The following is a 27949-nucleotide window of genomic DNA, read 5'->3' on the forward strand; positions in this document are numbered from 1 at the left end:
AAGAAAAAAAAAAAAAAAAAAAAGGAAAAAAACAAGTAAAAAATGGTAAAGCCTATTTTAATTCCGTATATTCAGTTCTCAGTATGGTACATTAGGCCAAAGATCTGAATACAACTAGGAAGGAATGAAGACAAGGAAGACTTGACTCATTTAGCAAACAGGCTTTGGGTGACTGAATTTTAGAACCCGGCTTACAATTTATTTGTCGAGTCTGTCATCTGGGAGAGTTAAGGGTCTTAGACAAACTGTTCAAAGCCACTGGGAGAACTGTACATGGGACCTGGTGAGACTTGAAAAGTTAGGGCCAGAGATCAGATTTGTGATGTAAAGATTCTGAATGTACTACTCCTCTTCCTGTCACAGCTGTTCAACCTGTTATGCAACAGTATACAAGTAGCCAAGCGAATTTCATTTATTCATTAAATCCCAAGCAGCTGGCTCCTATGGTGTTTCATCCTATCCCCTCTTCTACCACTTCGCTCAGTGTTCCCCTAGTTTCCAACTGGAACATCAGCAGTTTGTAGTTTTTATCTTATCTATCTAAATACTTACCTGGCATGACCAAAGTTTAGGGTTCTGAGACTTTCCATCAATTGCTACAGGAGGAAAAGAATCAGTAGTAAAACATATGAAAAACTATGCTCCAGACAGTGGCTTGGGTCTGGACAGGCCTGGGAAGTGAGAACTAAATTTCAGCCATCTTACGAGCAGGGATCTGGGTTTTTTATTTGCAGCAGAAAAACACTGATTTTTATTCTTTAGTGGAGAAAAATGTGGATTTTCCCCTTTAAAGGAGAAAAGCGTAGAATTTCAGCCTACAAGGGGCTCCTTGGGGCTGGGGGAAGCAGGATGCAGAGGACAGAGGGCTCCATGTGCATAAGCGCATGCACACGTGCATGTGGCATCCAGGCAGTGGTGGAGAGCAGCTTGCTCAGTTCCCTCTAGTAAATCTAGTGGGGGCAGGGCAGAAGGGGGCACAGGCGATGTAAGGGGGGGGATATGCCCCCAAGATTTGTGCTCACAATGGGGCACAGGGTTGCAGCTGGGCCAGAGTAAGGGGCATCAGCAGGGTTGTGGCTTGGGAATGAAGGCCAGCAGCATGGGCAGGGGCAGGGCACCAGGATATCGGGGCTTCTCTGTGCCACAAAGCATTATTTATATCAATAAAACATTGTGTTCAACTGATACCTATATATATTGTGGTATTTCATTTTAATCACGGAAAAATGTGGGTTTGGGGGTTTTAATGGGAGAATTTGGGATTTTTAAATGGACAAAACCAGGATCCCTGTTTATGAGTAAAGTTTCTGCCTATGTAATTTAGAATTTTGCATGCTGTGCTTATATCATCCCTCTTCTAATGCTGAAGCAATTAGACTTGGTGTGCTGTGTCCTTTTGGGTGTTTATAGATGTGCTCCGGGAATGGGGAAGGAAGGGGCCACTTTAATTAGAGCAGCTCCGAGAGTTGCTCTTATTTAAGTGCCCAGAGTGTCATGTGTATCAGTCTCCCTGCGCTGGAAAATGGTGGCAGGGCACTTTAATGAGAGCTTGTCGAATGAGCTGGAATCTGTTGGAGTGCGGTAGTTACCATGCTCCAGTAGACTCGATTAATCATGTCTGCTTTGGCACAGTGTAATTACAGCACACTGGAGCATCCTCCCTGCATATCTATAGAAGCCCTTTGTGTTTGGGATGTGGTGATGTAGTTGCTATTTTGATTGCCTAATTAATCAGGAGTGGTGGTTTGCCACATTTCCGTCTTTCACAGACAGACTGGTGAAAGACAAACTGTTCTGATGAAAGATGTGTATTTTGTGTAAATTACTGCCTGTGAACAACAAAAGTCTTCCCTGGGATATTCCACCATCTGAAGTTGTTAATTAACACTGTATTGCTGCAATGACTACCCTACTTCCTGGAAGTGGATAATGATCTTTATTCACGTAGATAATTGGAAGAATTCCTGCTAACAATTAATGCTGCCACTGCTCCAACCCCCATCAAATTTCTGAACCTGTGGAGAGCTCTTTTCCTGGAATATAATGCAGACTCCAGTTTTCGCCAGCTGTTTTCTTGAGGGAAAGGTGCGTGTTATGTGGGAAGATATGGTAAAAATCATTCTACTGGTCACTTTTAGTGGCTTCATCTCACCAAGCTGTTGTGCTCCTCTATAGATGCTGGAGTGGGGTGGTGGCTAAGTAGCTGAGGATCATTGGGATGTTAAATGGAGGCAAATTCCACTTATTGGCCACCTTCTTTTTGCTGGCTGCCTCTTGGATTCTGAACCACCTCTTACGCAGTCTCATGTATCAAAAGCCCAAAGCAGCAATACCTATACTTTCCCTTGAGGCAGCTACAGTGCAGGTGTGTTGCCAATACAAAATGTTACACATGCTAAAAAAGGAAACTTGGGTGGAGGATTGAATATCAAAATAAGCCCAAGGGAAATGCCACAGAGTTAATGTCTCTCTCCCTTCATTTGCTGCTCTTTCTTATCTGCTTTCCTGTCTTTTCCCTTCCTGTTTTTCCCCTCTTGTATGGTCAACCTCAAGTGTTGTTGTTTTTTTTTAACAGGCTGCAAACTATGCAAATATATTATTTCAAACACTAAGTTGGTGAGAGTGGTATACAGGAGATAACTGTACATATGTTTTATGCTGTGTACCTGTTTTGTATGTTTGGCACAGGTTACTGCCAAAGTGAGTGCAGGTATCTCAGTTATATTTTTATGAGGAAAGATGGGTAAATATACTTATTGTCCATGACCTTGGTAAGAGAAAGCTCATAATGAAATAACGAATGCTCGCTTCAGTGGTTGCTACCCTAATGCATGTACTGTTCCTTGATGTTATTGGCAATTGCTACCTCCATCCTGCTTTGTTTAAAGCTTTCAGTGCAGTGGTTTGCATTATGAACTCTTGGATACATAGGAACAAGTTGCCACAGGACACAGTGGGGGCAGAACTCCCCTCTAAGCCCATGGTAACTTAGTTTTAATATACATATCCTGACTGTCAGTTTCTAGGAAAGATCATCTGAAGAGGTTAAATTCCCTGTAGTAATGAGACTTGCCTGTTTTGGCTAGTTTGCCCTCTAAGAAATGGAGGTGTAACTGGTGTGGTTTATTTTCTTAGGCCAGCCTTTGCCAGTACCCAGGAGGTTAGTGCAGCAGCTTGTAGATGTAGAGACCCTCTCATCCTCCCCTGTTGTAGTCTTTGCTGCTTCATCACCCACACTGACGTGTGTCCCTGGAAATTAGAAATGGTCAATTCAGCAGCAAAAAAGGAGTCAGGAAAAGGATGGGGGTAGAGGGCAGTGGTTGCTGTGTTAACCCATTGGGTGCTGGCTGTGATGATGCCTCTTTTTGTAGCAGTGGTTATTCCTAAAAGCAGTACACCTCCCCTACAGGAAGCTGTTGATGAGCACCAGAACTGTGAGCACCACTGCCCAGAGAAAGGTGCAGATTTTCTAGGGGACCTTCATTCTGCACTCCTTCTTAGTCTGTGCCCTGAGCTCATGGCCTTCTCTTTCATTCTTAGTTATACTACTGGTAAGAAAAGTATCACTGCCTCTTGGTAGCTAGTTTTCTGTATTAAAGAGAGGAAAATTTTTCCTGAGAAGACCATAGAAGAGGTTTTGCAAGTGTGGTTTTTGTTTTTCTTTCCCCCCCACCCCCGTCTACTTTTTACTTGTGGTTTGATGGGCATGCTTCTGGATGTTGTTTCTTTAATATTTTTTTTCTCTAAGTGCACTCTTATTGTTCAGGTTTTTGCTTCTTGGAGGTGTGATTGCCTGCATTCTTGGCTGTTCCTGGCCCTTGTGTACCTTTTCTGTTGCATCTTTTCTGTGGTGTTAGTCTCTTTCCTTTCAGTTAGACAAGACTGGCTAAACCCTGTTCTCAGAGGGCATTGTTGCTGTCCCTTACCTGGCTGATGGTTTGGGCAACTGGTGGTGATTCAGACCAGTGGCTGAATGAGCATCCTCAACAGCTCATTGCATGTACAAATGGAATCACATCTTCATTTATTTCTTTTACTTATGTGTTTGTCTGTGAAGAAGGGGTGGAGGGTGTTTACATAACCTTAATGCTATTCCCTTAGAGAATCTGTAGGAATAAATACTGATGCTTTGATGCTGATTAAATGGGACATGAATCTGGTCTATAGCCTGGTTCACTGAATGCTTATTATTGCTAATAATTAGAGAGAGGAATGTGCAATGGTAGGACACTTCAATCTTCCAGCCTGTGTCCTTAGGATTTTGGCCCTTGTAGCTGCATTGTACTTCATCAGGGAAGGCAACTGTCAGTTGTAAAGTAATATGTTTGCCAGGTTGGTTCCTGTGATTTTAGAAAACAACTGTAAAATATAACCTCAAACTTGGTATATGTGCTACTTGCTGACATAGTTGTGCAGGGTCTTGGACTCTAGTCGAGCATTTTTGTATTTTATTTGGACGCTCTTTAAAACAGAGCATCTTATTCAGACTGGCTGTGTTCCTGTAATCTCATTTTCTAGCAGAAGAAGGGGATGGACAGCTCACTCTCTTTTTTTTGGCTGTATTCAAATATACCACTAACAGATGGTGTTGGCTGCATGAGAAGCCTGCCTGTGCCATTTTTAATTAGTACAGCATGGCATACCCGACTACCAGAGATGTGCTGAAGAAGGGGAGCAAGTTTAGTCTAATTTAAAATCGTATTCTTTTTGAAACAACGGGTAGGGATTGGGCATGTGATTTGAGTTCTGTGAGATCTCTATGCATCCTATGGAGATGCCTGGAAGATCATTGTTTAAAAGACAGTGGAGTAGGGCAAACTATCACACCATCTCAACAGTTTAAGATGACCAGAAATATATTGAAGGAGAACAGCTCTGACTGGTTATCACCTACAAGAATAGGACTGGAGACTTTACAGCCTTCTTGGCAATACATGTACAGTATTTGGAGAGTTTCCAATGTGTTCTCTCTACAGAAACAGTCACGGGAGGAAGTGTCTCCAGTCTATAAGGTCGTCTCCTTTATTTGGCACTTAGCAATGCCATGTGATTGCTATAGTCTGCCTTTGTGACAACAAAGCACATGCATACATGATACGAATTGAGGCTGTAGGCTGAGTGAAGTGCCACATGGGGTTAGGTCTGAGCATTTTATCTCATTTTAGCCCCTGAAAAGGGGCTTTAGATGTGTGTTAGGTGACAAAGGTTTTGAGTGTTTTTTCTTTTCTTAGTGTGCATTTCATGTGTTTGCCTGCACAAGTTATGTGTGTGTGGTGGGAAAGGGACTTTTTGCATGAGAACATTACTATAAGATGAGCTAGAAGTCTCTCCAAGCCTGCCATGTTGCCCTAGTCTTACGTTCTCTTCCCTCTTTCCAAAAATCCACCATGAAAATAAATAAAGAGGTAGATTCCTGACCAATTCAGCCTCTAGAAGAAGGAAAAAGAAGCAAGTTACCTGATCTAGAGATTTCTGATCGTTGCATTACACAGACATTTAATTATTTATGGTGCAAGGAGGAAATAGTTCATGCTCCAAATGTTGGAGGTTTTACAGTTCATCTGAAAAGGCTTAAAATCCCCTAACCTACTTTTGAGAAGGCAAGTTTATCTTCCATGAAGTGTAATCTCTCTTTAATGGTAGCTTCAAAGATACAGAGGAGTTTCAAGCTCCAGGTAAGAATGGCAGAGAGATTAGATGTTCTGACAGTAATGCAGAGAATAATTGTAGATTTATATATAGCTCATCTTGAGCGTCTCATAAATCTGCTATAATGGGGTTGCTGCAGAGGCTTTGAATTTTATAAGTACCTGATTAGCATATATTTGCAGCCTGGGAAAAGGGAGAGAGGCTTACATTTCAGATGGTTTGCCTCAGTTCCTCGTCCCTGATTTTTGTTTTGATTTTATGCTGAGTTCTTATATTTGGAGAAGAGGGAAAAGGAAGCATGTGTGCACACGTGTGTGTGTGTACATGTACATGTCTGTGCATATATACAACTTTTATACACACTCTAGTCAAGTAATGAATGGGACTTTAATAAGAAGGATGTAGTACATTCTGCTTGGTTCTTGGAAAATCCTTAAGATATAACTGCATAATTAAACACTATCTAACATAAAGCATTAATCAAGCTCATCTCTTGGTTCTTTAATTTTTTTTCCATTTTATATGCCAGTCATTGAACTTAGAGGATAGACATAGGAGTACCAGGACATAGAATAAGATCTCAGGAAACTAAGTGGATTTTTTGTCCCTGACATTTTTCCCATGAACATGTTGATCCCAGTATTTCTCCCTTCCTCTAGTTCCTTAGAAACAATGTCTCATTTTTTTTCAGCCCGCTTTTCCTTCCTTCTGATCCTACATCAAAATATTCTTGCAGAGATGACAAGATTGCAGGGCTTCTTTTCTGGAGACTAACTCTAAGCAGGGAGCTGATCTATTCCAGTTATTTGAGAGCTATTTGGTGGCTTTTTTCAATGTATGGTGAAATCCAATCAAGCTTGTATTTCTGTAACATTAACAGTTATTGCTGTGCTTAAATCTGCTTGGGCTAAAGCAGGGGTGGGCAAAATGCAGCCCAGGGGCCGGATGCAGCCTGCCAGGCCATTCTGTCTGGCCCGCAGGGCCCCTAAAAAATGTAGAAAATTAATATTTATCTGCCCTGGGCTGCCTGTCATATGGCCCTCGATGGCTTGCCAAAACTCAGTAAGTGGCCCTCTGTCCAAAATAATTGCCCACCCCTGGGCTAAAGGGTACTATAGAGCCTCATCTGATGAGTCTGGGACTTCCCTTCCTTGCTGGGCTGCCCAGCTAAGATTTCTTTTCTTTTCAAAAGATCTTTCTAGGAGTTCATTGGCAACTGGAAAAGGATCAACAAAATAGTCTGCCTGACACAAGTGCCTTGAACATCACTGGGAAATTCTTAGCCTTTTTTATACTGTTCCAGCCAAAATGTTAAACTATACCACTTACTAAACTTCAGATGCACTGTAGAATGTAATGGAGAGAAACAAATAAGCATAATGTGCTGTAACTTTTTCTTTCACCCTTGCATTTTGAACAGTGGTAGGACCTCTTTGTTCTCCTCTCTCACCCTGAAATCCTTTATAATATGCACATAAGAACATTTTAGAGATGCACCAAAGCCACAGGATTTGGTGCTAATCACATATTTCTTCAGAGGGTTTCTTGTAATTGGGGGAAGTGGAAGAACTATGAAGCAGGCATTGGGAGCAGGACAAGGGCACCCAGACAGATGTGCAAGGCAGTGAGAGTGACTCTTAAGGTATGCTTGCTGGTATTTTGGGATTGTTAGGCTGTTACCTCAAACTCAGGACCTTGGCCTACCCATATCAGCTACTCATCCCTGTCTGCCACCTCTCCAGCTGACCATTTAGGCTGACCACAGGTGTCCAGAAATCTCCATCTAGGCCTAGCCGCCTGCCCACTCCCTGCTACTGGAATGGCCAGTCAGTCAGTTGACACCTTACCCTCTCCCATATAAGCCCCTGGCCCGGGAAGCTTCCTGTAATGGGATACAAGGCTAAACTACCCAGATTGCTTTGCTGTTGCTTACAGTTTGTGCCTCTGCTTACTCTGTGCTTGATCTCCTGGCTTGCCTTCTGACTCCTACATGTTCTGCCTGATGCTTTTTGGCTTATGCCTAGAACCTACTCTCTGCTTGATCTCCTGGCTATTCAGCCTGGCTTGACCCTCCAGCTATGTGACTCAGCTTGTTCCTGGACCCAGTTCTTGGACTGACCTCCTGGCTTCCTGACATGGCCAGTACCTAGATTCTGCTCCCTCCTTTGGACTCTGGTTAGTCTCTTGAACCCCAAGTGGCCCCCAGACGTGACTGCCTGTGACCTGATGTGACAGATTCTTGCACAGTAGTTGGGTAAACCAAAGATTATGGAAAAGTAGTGCTTCAGGCCCATCTCTAGGTGCTCAGATGCTACTATGTCTGGGTCTGAGAAATATCTGGATCTGGGTATATTTTTCCTTTTCCTTCTAGTTATAATTTAAACTCTTTGTGTTCTGGCAGGATATGAAGCATGCCATACAAAACCTATTGCATTTTATTTAAACATATGACCTCCAGTGCTAAGTGTGTCAGTACTTCCATTTTAAAATATCTTTAGACTCAAGCATAACCAAAATGGAGTATTCTTACCATTTATTAGCATTTGAGTCAGAGTGGGAAATTCTATGCTAAAAGAGTGGAGACCGATCAGCTGCTTCATTAAGCCTGAAACTGGGATCTTGAAAGAATACGTTTTGCTTTGAATTAGGCGGCTGCCGAATTGATAAACCCCAGCACTGTGATGACCAGGAAAAGAACACTAGGATAAGACTCTTCTTCACTCCCAGAATATGCATGAGTGGCAAGTGCTCAGAATTGTGTCTATGGTAAGAGCCTGTATATGTTGGAGTGCCCCAAATTGAATGGGGAAAACCCTTCCCTATGTTTCAGATAACTAGAGTTGGCCATATTGATAGGCAACTGATACAACAAAGTTCCTGTTCTCAAACCTGTTCTGTGCTGTATTGCACACAATTGTAACTAAAAGACTGTGTTAATTGAACAAGAGATGATAACAAGGGGAAACGTGAAACTTCCCATTTGTCTGTGAAAGATCTAGCTGGAAGTCAGTTAATAATTTTCTAGTAGTAGGAAAGGATTAGCTGGTAGCAAGTCACATTAAAAAAATTGTTTAAAGATTAATGAACAAGAAGTACACTGGCTTACCATTAACGAGCAAAATTTGTTTTAGAATAGTGACCTTGGACTGTAACTTGTCTTCATTCCTTACTCTGAATAGCAGCTACCCTCACTCTGATTGTATTTTAGCCAAGGGATTTTTTTTTATAAACTAAAGTTGTTCATAGCATGTATTTGAGAATACTCTGCTCTAGGAACTCGGGTAAAATTGCTGCTTTGCAAATTTGTCTAAAGTAACTGAGTTATTCCAGACTTTACCTTAAAGTGCTGTTAAAGCAACTTCCTACTATCCTTTTAAAAATAAAATTAAAGAAAAAACCCCCATAATTTTGCCAGTTGCTATATGTATGAAGTCCTGCACATTCTGGTGAGTACAAGTAATGTTGATACCTCTTAAATGAGAAGTCAGTTACTTTGTCTAACTGTTTGCACATTTAGTCCTCTTATAAGTGAAGTTGGCCAAGGAGGAGAAAACCTGTGGCAGTGGCTAGGTTTTCTCCTCCTTGGCTTTCACATAAACTGGTTTAAGTGGTCAGGAACTGGTATAAACCTGTAACAAAATGCAGTGGTGATGCGTAAGGGGTGCACGTGCACCCCCTGAGTGCGCTGGTCCACCGCCTGACAGGCCAAGCTCTCTGCTTAGGCGATGGGCAGGTGGGAGGGCCAGCTGGGGAGTGAGAAAGCCAGATGAAACGTGGACACTTCCCCCGTCAGTTGGTGAGACTGGCCATGCGGGGACCACCCTGGTCGCTGGGGGGGGGGGCGCATATCCCTCCTGACTAAGGTGTCAGATAAGGGTCAGTTTCCCGTCATGCCTTCCTCTGCTGTGGAATAGACCCAGCTTCCAGCTGGGGTGGGGGTCGGGGGTAAAGCCCCCACTGCCAGCTTCCCCCCTCCACTGGCCACGGGGTAGGCGATTTGTTCCCCCCACACCTCCTGCTTAGCTGGTAGGCTGGCTGAGGAGGCAGTGGGGGGTGGGAAACAGTCCCCATTGTGGGCTTGCCATCCCCTGTGCCAGGCACAGCCTGGCTGGGGTCCAAAGCTGAGAGCTGGGCAGAGGTCAGACACCTGTCACCCGCTGCCTGCTCGCAGTGGCCCTGGGTGCTTGGGGAGGGCTTCTGTGGGCCATGGTTGTGGGCAGTGGCAGGGGGAGGCAATGGATTGCCGCAGCCTAGTCTGGCCCAGCCCCCAGCCCCATGACTTGTGTGCAGCAGCCCACTCCAAGTGCCCAGTGCTGCTGCAAGCAGGCGACAGGTGCCTCACCTTTGCCCTCTATGATAGTTTGCTCTACAGCTGCCACTAAGAGTGGCAGGGGGTGGGGGTCCCTGCAGGCCAGGGAGGGGGTTTAAACCTGTCCCCAATCATACTTGGGCTTGCCCAGGCCTGGCCACCCCAGCATAGCTTCCCTGCAGCCAAGGACTCACTCTAGCACCCCCCTGGCTTCTGGCTTGAGCTACTGCAGGCATGTGTCTGCCTTTCCAGAGTCAAAAGTGGACGTCTGTCCGCTTGCAAGTTGCTTCAGTCTACAGAGGTTAGACTAACCTGCAAAAATTGAATCAATTTGGGCTCTGGCTTTTTAAATGTTTGTCCCTAGCCAGTGTGAGCAGACTTGGCACAGTCAGAGCACTTTCTATGCCGTCTCTTGGCAACTCAAGTCCTGCCACTCATTCCCTACATGTAGTTGGAGATCAGATGCTTGGTGGAGTAGCTGTCACAATGTATTCTTAGCTGTCTGTTAACCTTGAAGGAATGCTGTAGCTGTGCTGCACTGTGGCTCTGTATAAATGAATATTGGTTCAGCAGCTTGTGGACTTGTGTAGCTCACCAGGCTAAAATAAAGAAGGGAGTGTTGATAGAAGGAAAGGGAAAAAGGAATGAATGTGCTGGCTTAATTTTAATATATTCACTCTGTCTAGGTTTGGAGTTGCTGCAATGTCATTATTGTGTATTAACTGGAAGAGATGTCTCTTGTGATACTGGGTGGGGGGTGTTGGCTGAAATGGCAGAGCAGTCACTTGTCAAGAGGGGGTTGTACCAGGACTAGTAGCTGCGTCCTCCAGCAGAACTATTTTGGGGATGTCTTTTAATTTGGGAGTAAATTGGCAAAGAGGAAGGGAGTGCAGCACACCAATCTTTAACACACAAGGAGGAGGAGCACCTGGAAAAGGAATAAAATATGGAGTAAGAATTTCTGAAGAAAAGAGGTCAAGAATAATGAACCTGAGTTTGGAAAATTCAGACTTGGTTGTAGAGAGTGCATAAAGGTTTGTGGTTGCAGTCAGGTCAGTACCTACTGCCACTTCTTGGAATAGACTGTTATGGATGGGAAGGAGGAATAAGTTCCTGCTGGCTGCAAGGTTGTTGGGGCTGGAGAAATCAGGGCAGGAGGGCTGGGAGGCAGAGCAATGTGGCCCTGAGCAGCAGCTGCCTGATTAGAAGTGCATCATTTGGGGAGGCAGTGTTACCCATCACTGCCTTGCAGGGACTGGTAAAGGAGCTTGTAGAGCAGTCTTGTGTGGCAGCGTGCTTCCCCATGCTCCGGCCAGACAGCCAAGCACACTACACGATATCTTCTAAGTAGAAACATTTGGGCAGGGGACGGCACTTTTCGCAGAGGCTTGTTGTTGCTTTCCTGACTTCTGGAAGTCTCTTCTTTTTATTTACCTATGGCTCCTTTCTTTTCTGGACACCAGCATGAGAGCAGGTGCAGGCAAGATGGCAGCTAGCCAAGCTGGAAAAAATAATAATATGGTATTGTTGTGGCTGAAGATGTGATTGTTCCTGGATTTCTCCTGGGGTAAGGGAGGAACTCCCAACACAAATATATTTGTCCAGAGTAGCTGTAGGCTGAAATATATTTTTGATGTATGATAAAGGGGAGGAAATCTAAACAGCTTGCAGAATTTTTTGAAGGTTGGGAAGGAAACAGTATTTTACTACTTTGAGAAACTCTTTTTTTAAATCGGGTAATATTTTTTGCTCTAAGGATACTTTGCTTCTATAATCATCCGTGCCAGGAGTCAGCAACCTACAGCCTGCAGAACCACTGGATCTGGCTTCTGGATGCGGGGCTTTGGCAGGATTCAGCAGCGTGGAGCGTTGGCTGAGGGCACTTTCTGCACACTGCAGCCACTGACTGTGGTCGTTCTCCAATGGGGACAAATGCTGACGGTGGCCAGCTCCTAGTGCCTGCCTGTCCTGTTGCCTCTGATCTGGCATGGGTTCTTTTGCTCTGAAAAGTTGTCTGTTCCTGACCCATGTTTAAATAGTGAAGGTGCTCGATGCAGCTGGTGTTGAGTACACGCTGCAGACAGATGTCTCAGAATATTCTCATTGTTCTATTTATTTCATATTCTATAGCTGAAATTTTAGTCTTTTTCCCAAGTGACCATCTTTTGTGTCTGTAATACCTACCCATGATTTCCTTTATAGGATATCATGCAGCAGAAATCTTTGTGTCCCATGTCCCAGAATCCTTTGCATTCTGTTAGGATCAAACACCTCACGCCATGCCATGCTTTTCAAAGATGTTTTTCTGGTTGTTCTATTATATCTAGTCAATGCAGAGATTTACTCTTGCATCTGATAATTTCATTTAAAAAAACATTGAAGTGGTACTGAATATTAAGTACATCTAATGCATTTTTTGGTATTTGAAAGATCTTCCAGGCAAAAGAGTTGGAAACACTTACTATATAGTAGGAAAGTGTGTGACTTCCAGTTAAATGACATAACTCATCGTGGGTTTCTTACTTTAAAAAGGGTTGTACTGTTATGTAGTAAATGGATGTTCGTTGGTTGGGGGGAAAAGTGTTCTGGTAATGAAGCTGGTCAGAAAGAAGTAAAAAAAAAAAAAAAAACTGAATTGGGAAACCTTAAGATCATAACCTCTGCTAGGTGAAATGATTCAGTGGTGGTCATAAAAATGAGTGCTCCATTCAAAATATGAAAATGTTCAGTACCTTTAATTTCTTATCTATCTGTCAATCTTAAAACCTGCCATCTCTCAGCAACCTTGAACACAAATCATTGGTACTAAATTATTTAGCAGCCTGTGCATTTATATGTAGACTTTATAATCCCTTTAATCTGTTAACTGGATGCTATAGGAATATGCAATGGTACTGGCAGCTTTTTTTAATTGGTTGCTGTGTCATCCAGTACCTCTTTTTTGTCTGGTTTTGTTGACAATTGGCATTTAGTGTCACTGTTCGGTCAGTGAAAATGAGGGTCCCAAACTAAAATCCTGAATCTCTTGAGTCCTCGGATATTTTGGGTTGAAATTCAGATGTTTTCATTGGGCTCCATCTCTGTGGATTTCTAGGTGTCCTGCCCTGGAGTATGAAAACCCAGATGATAAATGTCTTCTGTGATAAGTTGCTTCTGATTTGGACTTTCATTACTACATTGTGAATTTAGTAATATTGAAGTATTATAAATTGCCTTGCAAAGGCTCATATGTGAGCAGCGTTTTTTGTGCCAGTGCTTGCTCATGCATTTAGAATTCTGGTTGTTATTAGGTCAGTTATTTAATCGAAGCTCTTAAAGTCCTATTACTTCAAGCACTGTTGTTAAGAGAATCCCTTGGGCTTGAACAGCTGACCCAGGGTTGGAGAATAGGCCAGATCCATTTCCACTGAAGACTTGTTCAGTGCCCCATAACCTACTGCATTTTTGAACCAGCTGGTTTAGCTTCATTCTTCTCTCCTCCCACCTGTGGACTGGGGATTTGAGCTGCTGACTATACCCTTGTTTTTACAGGGTTGAAGAGAAATATGGAGTAGTAATTTGTAAGCTTTCTCACCAGAAAGCTCTGTGTTATGCTGCATGATAACATAATACCTCAAAAATCTTCTTTAGCTTGGTTTGTTATATACTGACTTAAACTCTGAACTCACAGTGTTGCGGATTTCAGTGCATACTTATGAAGTATAACACCACAAGAAGCTATGGTGAGCAGAAATAATGAGTGTTTTTTTTCCTCCTGTCTCTTTTGTTTCTAGCTGATTAAAATTAGTGCATACAGTATTCCTCCATCTGTCAACCACATGCGTATTACGCAAAGCTCTGATGCCTTGCATTTTAGGTTTATTGGGAATGAACAGCATGATAATGCTTTACAGATGCCCCTGTTTGGGTGTGAACAGCTTGCTGACCAGCAGTGACCCAGGCAAGGAAATGGGTGGAGTGTCACTGCCAAATGAAAGGATGGGATATAAATGCACCAGAGTGTCTCTCTTAATAGTCTGTGCCAAGCTGTCTTTAAAATCTGTCATGCTAGATATTCCTTGAAGCTTGACTGCAGTGTCTCTTGTCTAGGCACAACTGGAAGCTCAGAAAGCGACACAAGATTTCCAGAGGGCTACCGAAGTGCTGCGTGCTGCCAAGGAGACCATTTCACTTGCTGAGCAGAGGTTGCTGGAGGATGACAAACGTCAGTTTGACTCTGCCTGGCAAGAGATGCTCAACCATGCTACTCAAAGGGTAAGACGGATGAAGGATTGTTTGCCCTAAGTCTGCCTTGCACAGTCTGTTCACTGAGCTAGTTGTTTCATACTGTAAGAGCTAAACCCCCTTCTGGGGAATGCATAGGGGCTATAAGTTCATCTATAATGCTACATTGGCTCATGAGTAGCAGTGGACTGTGAAAAAGTACTTGTTCTACTATTAAAGATAAAATAAGACTCTGGTGTCCATAGATAGGTCCAAGGGGAGTCATTTAGGATGGGTACAAGACCTGCTGCTCATGTGAATCAAGGATGGAGAGGGTACTCCCTATGCAAGCTGTCCAGGGTGTGCTTTACTGTGCCTGTACCTCTGGTGTCTGAGTTGGAGGCCAGCAGACTTATCTCTGACTGAGCAGTGAGAAAGGGGAAGGCAGGGATGGGATGCTGTCGAGGGTGAAGGTGCCAGAGCAAGTAGCCTTGCCCCTGAAAAGGATTGGAATGAATGAGTGGGAAGAAAATTGGGTCAAAGGGGCCTTGAACCTGATGGTAACCGAGACCTCGGCCTCTACTGATTAAAGAGGAGGGAGGAAATGGGCAGCTGCTTTGCTGAAGATGGGAAGGGACAGTTCCTCTTGGAGTAGGAACTGCCCCGCAGAAGTAGTTCCTTGGGCACCAACAGTTTGCTGAATGCCCTTAGTGTGTTGTTATGTAAGAGAGAGGCTAGGCCCCCTTTGGTTGAGCAGAGTGCATACATTTTTGAGGGATGAATTTTGTAGCTGTGTTAATCTGAGGCAAAAAGAAATGCAAAAATCTAGAACTGTTGGTTTAGAACTGATACCTTTTATTAGAACAACTGAGCAATTGCAGAAAAAAATTCTGGGTCTCCCTTATGGCTGGGAGCCCATCAGCTGATGGGGTTCCCAGCCATAGGGGCATAACCCCCAAGCCCTTGGGATTGTGGCTAACGTGATCCCAAAGGCTCGAGGGAGCAAGAAGCCCCCGAGCCCACATGGGCTTTTGGTCCCTGCTGTGCCTTGCCCACAGCTGGGACTAAGAGTCCTGCAGCTGACGGGGCTCTTAGTCCCAGCTGTGCCTCACTTGCAGCTGGGACCCAGACACCCTGTAGCTGACGGGGTTCTGAATCTCGTCTGTGTGATTCCTGCACCTGGGAGCTCCCTTAGCAAAGAGGGTTTCCCAGTTGTGGGTTCCTGCTGCTTGCCAATGCAGGGGGAGTCCAGGATTGGTCTCCTGCTATGACAGCAGTAAGGCGCGATAGGATCTGATGCGTGATCCCACAGTTGCACCTCCTGCCACACGTACGTGATTGTGTGCAATTTGGTGGATCATGCATTAGATCCAATACCTGCATGTGTAGGGAGAGCCTGAATAATACCATGTGTGGATGATCTTACTGTGAAGTAAGAAAGCCTTGTTCTGATTTGGCCTAACCCATTACCAAAATGATTTGAACTATAGAAGGCACTCTGATTCTGGAATAAGAGTACCCACACTGGAGTTATTCAGGAATAACTATGCTTTATGCTTTAAAATCGTACCCTGCTTTAACTTTTAGGTGTAGATTAGCCCTTTGAAATCTAGAGAAGGATAAGTGCTATGTAAATGAAAGTGGCATTCATGGTAGTGCATGTGCTTGGAAGAATTTTTCTACTTTCTATAGTTTTTTGTCACTTTAACAGAATGCAAAAATAACACTTTTTAATACACAAAAACCAACCTAGTGTTAAAATCTGTCATGTCAGATCTTGCCAGCTATGTAAGTGAAATAACTCACTCCAAGTGGGGCCAGACAGTACTGTGACATTAGCTGCGTCCTACAATTTGTTATTTTACAGTGCCCAGCTCTTTATGGAAGCTACTTGACTGTAAAAGGAAAAGTTCTTCACAACTAATTTCTGTAAGTCTGTGCTGCCGTATATGGTACTCAATACCAAAACAATGCAATAAGAAATGGGAGGCCTGGCATTTGGAAATGGAATATTCTTCATGTTGTTGTCCCCACTGCCAGGTGTTTGAAGTTCCATTAAATCAAAAGGACAGGAAGAGGGTAGTTTTCTTCCTTGCCCAGAAGTAATCAGCTGTAGACCCTCCACAGATGTTACCTTTATTTGGAATGAGCAGTCTATGGCTTTTTTCTTTTGAAGTATGGAGGTGTGGAGAGGGGAATTGGGAACCTCTGGGGCTTTTATCGGGTTTTAAACTTTTAGTTGACTGTGCTCACCCACTAATTAAAGTCCAGTCTTGGCTTGGCAGTAGCCAACTCACATTAGGGAAGCCACGGAACATGCAAGCTTTAATCTGATGGACACGCCCAGCTTCACAGGTGGGTGCTCTGAGACGGTTTGGGGAAAGGTCCATATTGCTGTTGCCAGCAATGGAAAACAAAAGACTTTCATCTGCCTGGCTATCTGGGTCTTTTCACGTGTGCAACTGTTCTGGGAAGGTTGAGGAGTAGGATGGCTCAGGATCAAATGAATGAAAGGCAAACTCCAAAAAGAAGTGATATTAAATTGCTTGATGTTTTAGAAGCCTAGTGGGAGAGAGCAGTGGCATAATGTGTGTGAGGAGTGTGTTTCTTTTGGTTTTTTTTAAGGAATTACATTCTTTTAATGCAAGTATTCTAGGGAGATGAACTGAATACAAAATCAGTAGGCATACTTAACACTGGTGGGATGGATAGGGGAAGAAATGTCAGCAATTAAATTATGAATCCTTGTGAAATTTCTCTCGGTCTCTCTCACGTAGATGATTGTTTCTCCTGAGGCCATCTAAACCTCTAATCCTTCCCTAATGAATAATCTAGGGATAAAAATACAACTGACTGATGAAAACCCAGGGATTTAGTGCCTGAGATGTAGCTGTACTGTAGCTGTATAGCGCTCTCCAAAAAAAAAATAATGATAGTAGCTATACCATTCTGTGTTCTCACCCTGTAACTTTTATCAGATGAATTGCCCATAATGAAATGTCACCTGTGGCTAGAGCTGAATGCGCCTTGGAGACCTTTGTGTGTGTTTTATGCCAGTATCAAATAATCTGGGTCACGTTGACATACTATATAGACTGGCTGAGAACCTGAGTGGGAAGTGCTCTACCCTGTACTTTCTAGCTCTTGACATAGTGGTCTGAGTAAATTTCATTTTCAAAATTGTTTTTAGAAGAAAGTATGTATCTGCATTTTAGTAAGCTTGAGCTAGGTAAGAATGGTGTTATCTATACCAATCCTGATTCACTGAACATGCATATTACTGTTTCCAGTAACCGCCTATTTCTGAACAGTTGCACTGGGATTTTAGTGTGCGCCTTTTAAAATGGGAAATTCTAATTAAAATCAATTAGTAAGATCCAGCATGGAAAATAATCAGTGCAGTGCTTGAGGTTTTTTAATCGCACTTTCAATCTATTTTTCTTTTAAATAATAAACCAGTTTGAAATGTAGGCCATAATCTAGGATTTCAATTCATTATAACCAATTACAGTAATTTAAAAATATTCAGGAAGTATGTGGTTTGCTAAGCTTCTAAAGAAAGCCAAATTACTGGCTAAACATCTGGAGTCAGTGTGTGTTAAGTGATAAGACAGGTTTGGCAGCAATAGTCATTTCTCCAGGTGCAGAGACTTATTTCTTTCACTTCAGTTTATTCAACTACTTTAGTTCTATGACAAGCTCATTCAGTTAAGAAACCAATTGAGAGTTGAAAAAGCAGGAAACCATTCTTTCCTCCTTCCAATCTATGAATAAAAATAAGGTGTGAGGATTAGATAGACTGGTTCTAAAATCTAGGACATTGTTTCTAGTCACCATCAGTTCCAGCCACTAACCTGCAGTTTATACTTCCTGTGTTTTAATAAATGAGTTTAAATGCAGCGCCTGTTTTTATTAAATTTTAGTTTTTGTGTAGCCATCACATGTAAAGTAGTTTTATTTAATTTTAAAAAACTATTGGGTTTATTTTTATTGAATTCTATTTGCCATTCAAATACAGCGTGACACAAATCATCTGTTAAAAAAACCCTACTAAATAAATGTTGTTCACCAAGTAATACAAATGGAAGATTGAAGAATCTGAATAAAACTGTATATAAAACTGCATAGTTGCTTAAGTAAATAGATACGGTATAGTCTCCAGGTTAACAAGCACCTCCAATATAACAAAAAGATCATATTTAGTTCCACACAGAGCTATTTTTTAAGTTACCAACCAGTGATGATCCCATTTTTAATTAAAACCTAACAAAAGTACAATTTGCAGAACAAGACAGGGGTAGGTGACCAGCAATGCAAATAGGTTCCCAGTATACTGACGCTCTCTCCTGTGTTGGCATATTTGTGTACAGAACTGCTCTGATGGAAAACTCCTGCAACTCAATGCTTTAGTTGCACTGAGCTTTTGGGCTAATAAATGTCAAGTGCATTGGGAGCAAAATAACCTTGCAGAGGAGTTGGTGTAACAATGAACTGAAAAGCATTTATCAGCACTATATGTCAGAAGCATGTTATGAATTCATTTGTTTTTAAATTGTGAGGAAAAAAACACAGAAGAACTTTTTGTGATATCTTTTATTGGACTAGCTGTATAGTTGAGAGGTGCTGGACTAGTTTTTTGGGCCTCACAGAACCTGACAAAGGCCCTCAGTGCCCACAAGCTTGTCCAGTAGCTCTCCCAACTATACAGTTGGTCCAATAAAAGATGCCACAAAAAATTCTTGCCTCTTGGACATTTCCACGACCATAAAAATTGAAGGGCTACTGAAAGGATATAACTTTTTCTGAATAGTTGGAAAAATAGCATGAAAGAGTTTGGTGTTCTGTGCAACAAACTGGACTTCTGTGAGTAACTGCAGGGAGGGCTGGAGAGATCTGAATAATTCTCCTGCTTTTTAAGTTGCCACCTTTCAAAGCAGCCTAAGGGAGCTGGGTCCTGAAGCTTTTGTAAAATCTGTTTGATCACCTTAAACTTGTATGTATTAGGCTTCCATTGAACTCCAAATTGGAGCACTCGTACACATAGTTGTCTTGGGGCTAGGATCGTGGAAGTCAGACTGGGCTTCTGTTCCCTGTTTTGTCCATGACCTGTTGGGTAGGCTTTTGGACAAGTTACTTCACCTCCCTGTTTTTGTTTTCCCTGATTTTAAAATGGAGATAAAGATACTTACCTTCCTTTTAAAGTGGCTGGAGAGGGAAAGGGTTTCTACAACGTTTTGTATTCCTAATGCCATCTTTGTACCTTTTTCAGTGAAGAAAGCAAATCCAGTGCTTATGGGATGTGAGAAGGTGGTAGTGTGTCGTCTTCAACAGTGGAGCTTGAAAAACACATGTCACTGTCTTGGAGTTTCAGGCACAATAATGTGCACAAGTAGGCTTCCAAAGCATGGAGTCTAAAGCGGTGAAGGGGCACTTAATGGCATTAATGCTCCTGTAGAAAATCATGTTGTCTAAAGTCATTCAAAAGGAGGGGAAGGTTTAAAGGAAACAAGATTAGATAGAGCTTGAAGGAAGATCTTCCACATTTTTTCAAAAGAAGTCTGCATGTTTACATAATCTTTAGATAGCTTTGCTTGCAAATTTTCCTAAGAGGTCCCTCCATTTGAACAAGGTCTCTGTAGAAGTATCTGGTCCATTGTGTGTCTACATGACCTCACCAAAGCAGAGAGAATGATACTTGTCTCAGATTTAGGTGAAACACAAGTCACATACAATTTGACTTTAATTTTTCCTCTAATCCCATTGTATTGTACACTTCAGTTGTTCATAGCTGCCAAATGTATGGGGAGTCCAGGAAAAAGTTATGATAATCTTGCACTGCCTTTTGCAATGTCGCCTTTTCCTGTTCTTTTACAATAATTTTTTGGTATTGGTATTAAGATTTCCTTGAAGGTATCTGATTTTCCTTTTTCCTCTTGTAGCTGCCTTATCAGCTCTTTTTTTTTTTTTAATTCCTCCTGGAAACTGTACTTAGAGTACATTCTTTATTTAGGATTACCCTAATTTCTTAGGGAAAATGATGCAACTTGTAAAGAATTGTTCTCCCCCAAAATATATATTTTATGGAATACCATTTTAGTTGTTGGTATGTTTGTGTTGCCTGGTCTAATGATTCCTGGAGGATGTGTCTGATCTAGTATTGGTAATGAGCAGGGATCCTGGTTTTCTCTGATTAAAAAAAAATCCCCAATTTTTAATGATAAAAAGTAACACAAAATCCATTTTCCATGATTAAAATGAAACACCATTTAGTGTACCTAAAGTATCTAAATTATATCTAAATTCTCTGATAAAAAGCCCAAATTTTCAGATAAAAAAGTAACCCAAAATCCACATTTTTCCATTTCGGGGGAAAATGTACATGTGGGGTTACTTCTTTTAATCTGAAAATCGGGATTTTTTTTAATCAGAGAAAACCAGGATCCCTAGTAATGCGTTAGTGTGCTGTTTCTCAAATGGATGTGTGTGGCAAACTTCTAGCAGGAGTGCAAACAGATGGAAGGGGAAGTGGAAAAAGAGAAAGGGGAAATATAAATGGAGAGAGAAGAAGAAAAGAGAAAGCATAAAGAGGGGTTGCAATTCCAGAAAGTTTGAGAACCACTGGGATAGTCTGTTTTTTAGAACAGATATTCAGAACAGTGGGTGGGCAGCCCAGTGTAGGGGAGATTGTGATGCATCAAGCTGTTCTCTGGACATCTTTCTGAAAGGGCCAAATAGAAAGTTTAATATAATAATGAAAGACTGAATGTGGGCAGAAGGGTCTCATCTGACCAGCACTCTTAACCAGGCACTTCAGGGACCTGTTAAACCCATCATTCTTCACACACAAGTGTGGAGTTTAGGGCTTTGGGGTAGACTAGATGAGTCAGGAGACTGATAATAAATTCTTAAGACTAATTATAATCCAGCCATGCTGACCAACAGTCCCCCATTGCAGGCAGTTCAATGGTTTATGAGATTAGTTGGCAATCTTAGTTTTAGTTCCAAGTAAACAGAGGTCCACATTGCATACCCAAGCACATCTTGGTTGGCAGTTCTGGAGAAATCAAGAGTTAAATGGACATGGCATTTATTTATTTATTTTAAGATCCTTTTCCTCATAGAAGTCTTCCTTCCCAGGCCAGGACTAGAGGTGCTTTAGTTGGCTGGGGCTTGCTTCTAGGGCTTCTGTCTGTCCTGTACCTGTTGTTTGGAGAGAGAATGTAAATTTTCAGTGCTGTCAATTTGGCACCTTTCAGAAATAATACGCCTAAAAAACAACCAAAAAAAGACAAAAATAAGGCAAGGAGGAAGAAGTTCTCCCTGTTCCACAAATAATTTATTTCTGAAATTAGAAGGATTTGAAGAAACAGCCACTCAAATTATTATACTGGTTTGACAGAGGGGAAATAAATGTAGAATGTTCTGAATATTTTTGGGTAGTTATTATTTAGTTAGTGGCCGCATCTACATGAGATGCTTATTGGCAGTAGGTTGTTACTACTGCACAGTAGCGTCAGAGGGCGCAAACTGTGATGCGACACTACTGCGCAGTAGTAATGAGCTACTGCGCAGTCAGTGTCACCATGAAGCCGAGTTTGTCCAACACCTCTTAGATATGCTGGGCACTGAGTCGGAGGCAAACAAAAACACAAGCACAGGGGGTTCTGTGGGTATGCAAGTACTAAATGACTGTGCAGTGACAACTGCACAGTTAATGTCTCATGTAGACATGGCCACTGATTCTCAAAACCTGAAAGCTTCTTGCAAGTGGATGATGCCTCTAGTCTACTACTGTGGTGGGTCTAGATCCTCAAAGTATTTGATTTAAATGGGAGTTAGATGTCTTTACCTCTTGATGTATTTACTTCTTGAGAATCTGGGCCTTGGGCTTGCAACGTTCATCATACCATGAGTTGGAACCTTTAAGTCTAGATACTCAAGCCAGCAGTAGCAGTTACCAAAAACTCTTCCAAAGAATCATTTGGCATTCAGTCAACTCTGGAACATCAAGGAATAAGCAGCTGCATTGCTTGAGAGCTTTTAGCAAAAGTTAAATTGCAATTTTTTGTCATGCACTAAGGAAAGCAAACCAGCCTCGCTGTCATCTTCTGGGATTGCACATCTTAATTTAGATACTTCCTCACTAGAGCCTGATGCACCCTATAGGACAGTGGTCTCCAAACTTTTTTGATTGTGCATCCCTATCAGTAAAAAATTTTTGAGCATGCACCCTCAATATATGTATATTTATTTATTTATTTGACATACGGACCGAGTGAAGGCACCAGTGTCAATCCGTATATTAAATATTAGTAAAGCTTAATTTCTTTCTTTTTTTTAGATAAAAAATAAATATAAATAGAAGTTCTAATATTTTCTTCCTGCACCCCAATGGATCATCTTGTGCACCCCCTTGCGTGTATCCCACTTTGGAGACCAGTGCTCTAGGAAACGTCATTGTATCGTTATAGTTTTCTAACAGTTCTTCAAACTGAGAGTAAGAAAGAGATTAGCTAATTTGCAGGATGTAGAGCAAAATCTCTTGTGAATGTTTTATAAATACTGAGCTTTCTTCAAAAGATGGGAGTCTTATTTATACACAAAGGCAGTTGAGGGGCACTGGAGCAGGATATATTCCTTCAGGTATAATCAAATTGCTTTTTAATAGTAATCTTTTTAGGTTGCAGGGTTCTTTAATATATTTTTATTGCAGAATAATTGGGGCATTCAGACAAGTGGAACATGCTTTTTAGTTATTACAGGGGTGAGAACTTTTGTTTTACTCTGGGTATTATAATTTTAGTCTTTAAGCTACAAAGGCAGTAAAAGTAGTGGTTTACCCTCAATGCAATGGAAAGTAAAGGGCAATCGGCTTCCGTAAACTGTCCCCTTTGCCATGTTTTGAATATCACTTTAATTGCTAGGCTCAGACTCTGAAGGATGCTGCTCATTTGCTCACAGGAGAATAGAACAATGATGATGAGACTAACATGATTTGAAAACCAAAGTGCTTGCATTTCATCTTTCCTGAGATGAGACTTACTTTGATCTGATAAGGTAAGCTGCAGGTGTTGGAATGTTTCAAATAATAGAAGGTAATCGGAGCGACACGTATCCAGAACTTCTGGAAACAGGGTATTGGAGGGAGCTGAGTCCAGCCATATTTTGTAATAATACTTGCTCTGTTGTGAGTGGGAGAGCTTAAAAATCACTGCACAGTGAGAGCTGTGGCTAGTTGCTAAAATGTTGGGAATGACAGACAAGACAACAGTGTTCAGAGTATTAAACAAATGAGTCTGCTCTTTGGCTGGGACCTGGCTGGGGCCTCTCTTCACAATTAAAGAAATGTTTTCATGGACCATGAAACAGAAATGGGCATCCTAACTTGCAACTGTGGGCTCTTCAGATTTGCAAAAGCACATGTAGTTGAACACCCATAGCAACAGAAGACAGATACTTGGCTTTTCTTTTTTCTTGTAAATCTTGTTTTAGTTGTAAGGGGACAAGGCAGTAAGTATTATTTATAAAACTTTAAATCAATGCTTGTCTGAACAATTTGCTGACTTGTGTACAAGACATGAGACTGCCTTCCTGAGTGGGACAGGAACTGAGACCTGTCATGGAGTATGTAATGTGCTTAATCTGTGTGTGCATGTATGTGTGTCTGTGTGTCTCCGTCCAGTTAGTAAGGCAGTATTCATGGTGGCTCCTACCTGTTCAGAAGTCTCATAGGTGTCCTGACAGTAATGCTGTCAGTTTTATCTTTGAATTGCTACTATTTTTTGTAAATATGGCTTGAAGCTGGCTGATGGCACTAATGTGGAAGTGAGCTCCCATTGATGGCATGGCAGTAATGGATGGGCTATTGGCTGGCTGGATGCTGGCTACTTGGGGACAATGGATAAGCTAAAATTGATCGAAGGCCCTCTTCCATGGACATTCTTGCAGCTCTTCACTCTTTTGAGTAGTCCTGCTGAGATTTTCAGTATTTGGGATTGTAAGCCCTTCTGTAGTATCGCCCCAGCCAGAACAAGGTTTGTGAAAAGATAAAGCCTATCTGGCAGAGCTAGTAAAGCCAGTCATAAGCACCTAAGGAGCATTGAGGAGATGCTGAGCTCTAATGGGGAGGTTTGAGGTTTGAGATAAGGAACTTCAACCAGAATACATTTAGCTAGAACAGTATGCTGCTTCTGTCATTAATATTGTATTTGTTAACTAGACATGCTGTAGGTCCTTCCAAAACTTTTCAAAGTAGATTAATTGAAAAGAGACTTGGTTTCTACTATATATCTCCCCCTCCCCCAGCTCCACTCTGCTGCACAAGGTTGTGAAAGTACTGTTAATTACAATTGATATGAAGGGGATAAACATATGCTTATCTTTTTTTTTTCTCTTGAAGGTCATGGAGGCGGAGCAGACGAAAACAAGAAGTGAGCTGGTGCACAAGGAGACTGCAGCCAAGTACAACGCTGCCATGGGTCGGATGAAACAGCTGGAGAAAAAACTGAAAAGGGCTATCAATAAATCTAAGTATGTGTCACAGTTGGTGGTGCCTTTAAATGCTGAGCCTGCTTGCACAGTATGCTCTCTGCATCGCTTACAGGATTCTCTGTCAGTACTGAACCTACCAGGAGGCTACACAGAGTGCTTGTTTTTGTTTGCCTCCAAGTCATGCCAAAGAACTGTATTTTGGTTAGGAAAGCAATGAGGCTGTTGACAAACTTCAGAGGTGCAATGCTGCATCAGCTCTGCATATTGTACATCAGACTTGTTTACTCGATCTTTCTTAGCAAGCCATGTGAGAGCTTTTCTTGTGGAAAGGAAGACACTTCAGAGGGCATAGCTAATAAGCAGTGCAGTGATCAGATGCCTCTTCCTTTGGTGTGTGGTTCTATTCTGTTGCATAGATGTCTATGTATATTTGTTGGTAGGGTAGAAAAGTCGCGTATTGTAATATTTGCTTTCAGTCTGCCTAAAGTTTTTTTTTCTGTCTCCAACTAATTATAATCCTATCCTGTATTTCTAAATCTCCAGTGAGTATTTCCAAGTCATAACTTGTCTGACTCATTTGCTTAATGTTTAATACCTCACTCTAAAAATGACTTGTATCAATTTTTGTTACCGTTTTTATATAGTGAGTAAAAGGATTAGCACTTCAAGAACCATCAAAATAGATGGTCGCTCCAAAATGTTGTTTGATGTCAACAGCCTTGTCACCTTTTTTTTTTTATGATTTTATAAATTAAGCTGTATTCAGCTTTTTTCCAGTATCTGGATAGAAAGAGCTCCATAGTTTTGCAAGAATTACTGGTATTCATCAGTTTAGTTGGTTATTCTCTCCCTTGGGTGAAAAGATCACCAGAGCAGGGATAAGGGCATCCTGCTACCAGAAATGCTTTCTTTCGAATAAGATGGTTATAAAATTAAACTCATAGCACCAGATCTTTTTCATAAGTTAGCTTGGTGAGGGTTTGTTTCATTACCCTCGCTTCACCTTACAATGTCAAATGGATATGATCTCTTCACTTCCTGCCCAAGCTATTGCATGCGGGGATAGTATGTTCTGTAACAGTTGACCTCAGAGCTTACAGTTTCTCTGGGGAGGGGAGTAGTCTGTATATATTCCTTATCAACTTACAAAGTAGTTAAAGCTAAACATAGTAGACTTTTGAGCTGCTCCAATGAAAGATGTAATAAGAAGTGCAGATGAATCAAATGAGTGTGCAGTGAAACCAATTTAATCGGGTGGAGCAGACGTCTTATGTAGTCCTATTTGAAAGCTTGATCAGTTGTTTAGCTCAATTTACATCTTCATCTAAAAATCATTTGGGACTGAGATGAAATCTTTAGTATTGTAAAGTGGTTGTTTAAAATAGCAGATTCATGGTAGAGACTAGGTGCAGACATTCAAAAAGCCTGAGGCAGAATCAATCGAAGTAACATGGCTTTCTGTAAGCGGTATAGTTTAGATCGGTAGCGAACAATATATTACATTTGCCCTTTAGTGTGGGGGGGGGAACAAATCTTAGACTGGATTCTGCCATTTTTTAATCAGTCTGTATGCTGAACTTCTGTCCTGTTACGGGTATAGACAGGTTTCTGATTACGTATTTTGGTAAAAGTGTACCTGGCCTTGGGGGTTTGGTGCCCTATGGGGAGTAATTGGGAATAAAACCACTTCTTACTGATGGTTTTTATGAAGTTCTAGCCGTGGTTGTGCTAAAGGAACTGTTTGCTATCTTCAGTTTTCTCTTCCCAACACTCCTTTCTTAATGATACAGAGGTAGGGTCTATAGAATTGGAACATCACCTCACATCCCATATGAGCTTCATACAGCCTAGAGAGGATAACTCTTCTTATTTTTATGAGACAGTTATCCAAAATTTTCCCACATGGAGGAAATGTTGAAAGAGTTCCTTCTCCCAGTCCTTATTTAAAAGCTACTGTGATTGTCCTTATTCCTACCTGAACTGAGATGTGCAAGGATTGTTTGTTAAAAAAATAATCAAGACATGGGCAGTAGTAACTTTGAGGAGTTTTATCTGAAAGATTTGATTGAGCTGGGTTTTTTTTTGCTTTGCTTTTAAGTAATAGTTGACCATTTGAAAATGTATGGGCATGTGGGCAAGCACATAGTTATTTCATTCAACATCAACTAGAGTTCATGGGCCAGTGCCTCAGACTAAAATGATAATCAACTTGCTAATAAACTGGGTTAGCCACCTTTTGGAAGTAACTTTCTACTCTGCCGAATTTGATAAAGTGCCTCAAGCTTCTTGTTAGCTACGTAAAATACTTTATTTAAAATCCAGTCTGGTAGTTTTAGTCTATTGGCTGTTGAGAGTATTAGTCTGATAATTCTTATTTATCTGTGATTACAAAATTCACATAGACCCTTTTTCCAGTGCCAGACAGCACCTTGCAGGATGTTTCCTAACACAATTAAGCGTGACTTGAGCCCTATTTATGTTAGGTGTGCAAATTGGAGAACTGTTTGGTTTCATTTTTTTTATATATTATCATACTGGCACATGTTCCCTGCATTGATGTTGTCCATCTTCCCTATTTATCTGTGACTCTAAAAGAACTACCCTCTACCTCCCTTCTGCGTTTTTTGTTTCCATCTACCTGTAGGGCAGATGTAACTGTCTCTGTCTCTTCTCACAACCTTCAGTGTGCTTCTCTGTTGACATGGCTGGAGGTTAGACCAGCATCTTGGCTGTATTGCTTAAATTCTCTGTCTTGCTGTTCTTGATCTATAAAATGGAAACAAAAGCATTTTCCTGCATTACAGGGTTGTTGTGCGACTGTATAATAAATCACTGGGGTGTTTTGCATGTTCTGAGTATTAAGAAAATCATAGTTCATCACACACAAAATACTATGAAAGGGGTTAGTCCCTCCTCTCCTTACACACCCTCTCCAAGACCTGAGATTTCCTAAAGTCTACGAGACTAAGAGTTGAGTTGGAGCATGTTGCTCGCAGGAAGGACCCCATGGGCAGTGCCCAGGTAATCAACTGGGTCAAATTCATCCCTTTGCCATTTGTCTATTTAAATGACAAAGGAGACTGTTCAGACACCCTTAATGGAAAGGGATTGCTTCAGCATAAAATCAAAAACAAAGGAATAAACAAGCACAGGAATACAAAGCAAAAACTTTCTTACCAATTTTTTTCTTTTCCTTATCTCTTCTTTGGGGTCACTGCATGCAGAGATTAACAGTCCTGTTTGTTTTACCAGTCTGCTTCCAAAAAATAGTGTTTAAAGACCTAATTAATATACTGG

At 41.6% G+C, this 27949-nt stretch overlaps 1 protein-coding gene across 3 annotated transcripts in view; it reads left to right on the forward strand.

The window, feature by feature from the left end:
- SH3BP5 (SH3 domain binding protein 5) overlaps positions 1 to 27949 on the forward strand; it is a 74116-nt gene that overhangs the window by 34898 nt on the left and 11269 nt on the right. For 2 of the 3 annotated variants that reach the window (XM_019508829.1, XM_019508830.1), the window contains exons 4-5: positions 14048 to 14212; positions 24561 to 24691. In XM_019508829.1, the coding sequence (XP_019364374.1) occupies positions 14048 to 14212; positions 24561 to 24691 (296 nt within the window). Of the gene's footprint in view, positions 1 to 14047; positions 14213 to 22823; positions 23219 to 24560; positions 24692 to 27949 lie in introns of those variants that run through there. The other variant, XM_019508831.1, reaches the window with a different exon arrangement.

The sequence above is a fragment of the Gavialis gangeticus genome, unplaced genomic scaffold, assembly GCF_001723915.1.
Source record: "Gavialis gangeticus isolate Ggan-Ray unplaced genomic scaffold, GavGan_comp1, whole genome shotgun sequence".
Classification (NCBI taxonomy): Eukaryota; Metazoa; Chordata; order Crocodylia; family Gavialidae; genus Gavialis; species Gavialis gangeticus.